This window comes from Chinchilla lanigera, unplaced genomic scaffold, assembly GCF_000276665.1.
Source record: "Chinchilla lanigera isolate Chin_1 unplaced genomic scaffold, ChiLan1.0 scaffold00085, whole genome shotgun sequence".
Classification (NCBI taxonomy): Eukaryota; Metazoa; Chordata; class Mammalia; order Rodentia; family Chinchillidae; genus Chinchilla; species Chinchilla lanigera.
This window is the reverse complement of record NW_004955486.1, coordinates 9251491-9253906: the sequence shown is the minus strand read 5'-3', so window position 1 is coordinate 9253906 and position 2416 is coordinate 9251491. Positions and strand designations below refer to the sequence as shown.

The 2416-nt window shown below is 45.7% G+C and overlaps 1 protein-coding gene across 1 annotated transcript in view; it reads right to left on the bottom strand.

Annotated features, from left to right (window-relative positions):
- The window catches only part of Cdk11b (cyclin-dependent kinase 11B), a gene marked incomplete in the record, with an annotated part of 18977 nt that overhangs the window by 16312 nt on the left and 249 nt on the right, over positions 1–2416 (bottom strand). Inside the window, 2 exon segments of the mRNA XM_005404200.2 lie at positions 724–839; positions 1659–1781. Of these exon segments, the coding sequence (XP_005404257.1) occupies positions 724–839; positions 1659–1769 (227 nt within the window).

The following is a 2416-nucleotide window of genomic DNA, read 5'->3' as shown; positions in this document are numbered from 1 at the left end:
AAAAAAAGCCAGGCGTGGTGGTGCACACCTGTAATTCTAGCACTCAGGAGGCTGAGGCAGGAGGATTGTTATAAGTTCGAGACCAGCCTAGGCTCAAAGTGAGCTCAAGGCCAGCCTGAACTGCATAGTGAGACCCTGTCTCAAAAAATCAGTAACTAAATTCATTTGATAGGATCTTCAACTGGTTCTACACCACCAAAATCCTGGAAAATTCACATTCGTGGGTGCTTGGAATAAGCATTCAACCTTTACTTATGGTCATATTTCCTTTAACTATCTCATGATATGAAACCAAAGATGAGATACTACAGCTCAGGAAGGAATAGCAGAATATTTGGCTCTTAGCACGAGTGTTACTGGTAGCAGCCCCTCCCTGTGTTCTCTTCTGAGTGTGTAACTCTTTTTTTTTTTTTTTTTTTTTGTTTTTCTCCGGTACCGGGAGAGTGTGTAACTCTTAAGACTTGCAACACAGAGCAAACACTTAAATGTATTATCTAAAGGATGCTCACTGGGCTGGAAAATCACCAAACAAAAGGGAACACATCCCTGCAGTCTTTTACTGAGAAGAGGGGTTAAGTGATAACTGATGACAGAGACAACTGCAAGGGTTAGGTAAACCTGGCATTAAAATGCCAACAGCAAAAGCCAGCCAGGCCCTGAGCTGTGTAGGGTACTCCCCAGCCTGTCTGCGCATCATTCCCTTCAGCTTGCCCATTTTCTCACCTATCTTCCATAGAGTCCTCTCTTCTGTATGGTGAATTCCTGATTGTGATCTCCATGCGGTGATCTCTCAGCTCCCCCTCCTCAAGGGAATCCCGCTTGGAATCCCGGTCATCAGACTAGGAAGCAAAGAGAAAATGTGTCATTTTCCTTACAGACAGATTTTTAAATGAAGCAAAATTATCTGATAACCCAAAACAAAACTTCCCAGATACTTAGAATAAGCAAATGTTACAAAATATAAAAAATTTTATTCAAATCTCATGACATTAAAATTGTACCTCTGTAACTCAGAATCTGATGGAAAGTTTGAAATCAGTATTTACAAGGGACATTAGACTTTATGCTCATTATGTTAGTTGCTATAGGGCCAAAACAGCCTTAAGCCGTATTTTACACACTAAATACTCTTCAGTATCTTGTGATACTGATAAATACCTCAAAAATGATCTGTTCCTAGTCTTACCAGAAGTACTGATGCTAGTGTTTTAATCAATTATTAAAAAATTTTTCTGAGTATGTTTCTATGCAAACCAAGATAGATAAAAAGATCATTAATATTAATTTTTTATCTCATCAATATTAATTTTAAGGTAAGTTCCCACTACATTAATAATACTTAGAAATATATTATGAAGATGCTACTAATGAAATGAGAAAAATTAGTCAAGTTGTACTAATGATTCTAGGTTGAGAACGCTTTATTCTCCAGGTAGGCAGCCTCATCTAGACACAGTTTCAAGGTGTTATCAATCTGCCGTCAATGTAAACTGAGTATGTGAGAGTCTTTGTTAATTTTTAGAATAGATTTTGGGCTCACCTGTGACATTTGGAAGTACAAAAGAACTTCACCGAAGAAGCGTTGTTCTAATGGAAAAATGAGGGCAAAGAAATTAAATCTCCTTTAAGAAAACCACTTACTTAAAAACACAGCTTACATTTTTTAAGCGTTTTATCTCTGCTTTCTCCTCTTGTTCCTTCCTTCGTTTCTTTTCCTGGAGAATTTCATCTAAAGTTTTCACTTTCCAAGAGTCCTTTTCATCACCCATTTGAGTTAAAACACTGCAAAAAGAAAAATAATTCAAGCAACCTCGGGACACACCACGCTGTGGTTGCCGCTCCACCGTTTCCGAGTGACCACTTAACCCTGGTCACTTGCGAGCGTTTCCGAGGAAGTCCTCAGAGGGAGGAAGCGCTCTGGGAAGTGACCGCTGGGCTCTCATCGGCTTCCTGTCACTTTCGTAAGGTCTTGGGCAACTGTGCTCGCCCCAGCACGCCTTCCCACGGAACGGGAGACTCGCTCCCTACGGCCAGCACCAATCCCTGAGCGCGGTGCCCGGCCCTCAGCGGGCACCGCCTCTGACGACAGAACGCGGCGTCGGGAGGACCGCCTGCGCCCAGGGAAGCCCCCGGCCCCCGGACCGCGCACCCTGCGGCGCGGGCGCGGAGCCCTGGGGTGGAGGCGCCCGGAGAAGGTGTGCTCCGAGCAAGGCTACCTGACGCGGGCGCGGGGCTCCTACTTCCTCGGGTTCAGCCACGCAAACGTGAAGCTCAGCACGGCAGGGGTTGGCTCCCGGGAGCGCCTGGGCCCGCCACCTCCTCCACCCGAAGCTCTGCGCGGGGCGAGACTGTACGCGGGAGCTGGGGCGCCGCTCGCCCGCACCCACGCCCACCCCCGCCCTGAGGCCTCTCCGTC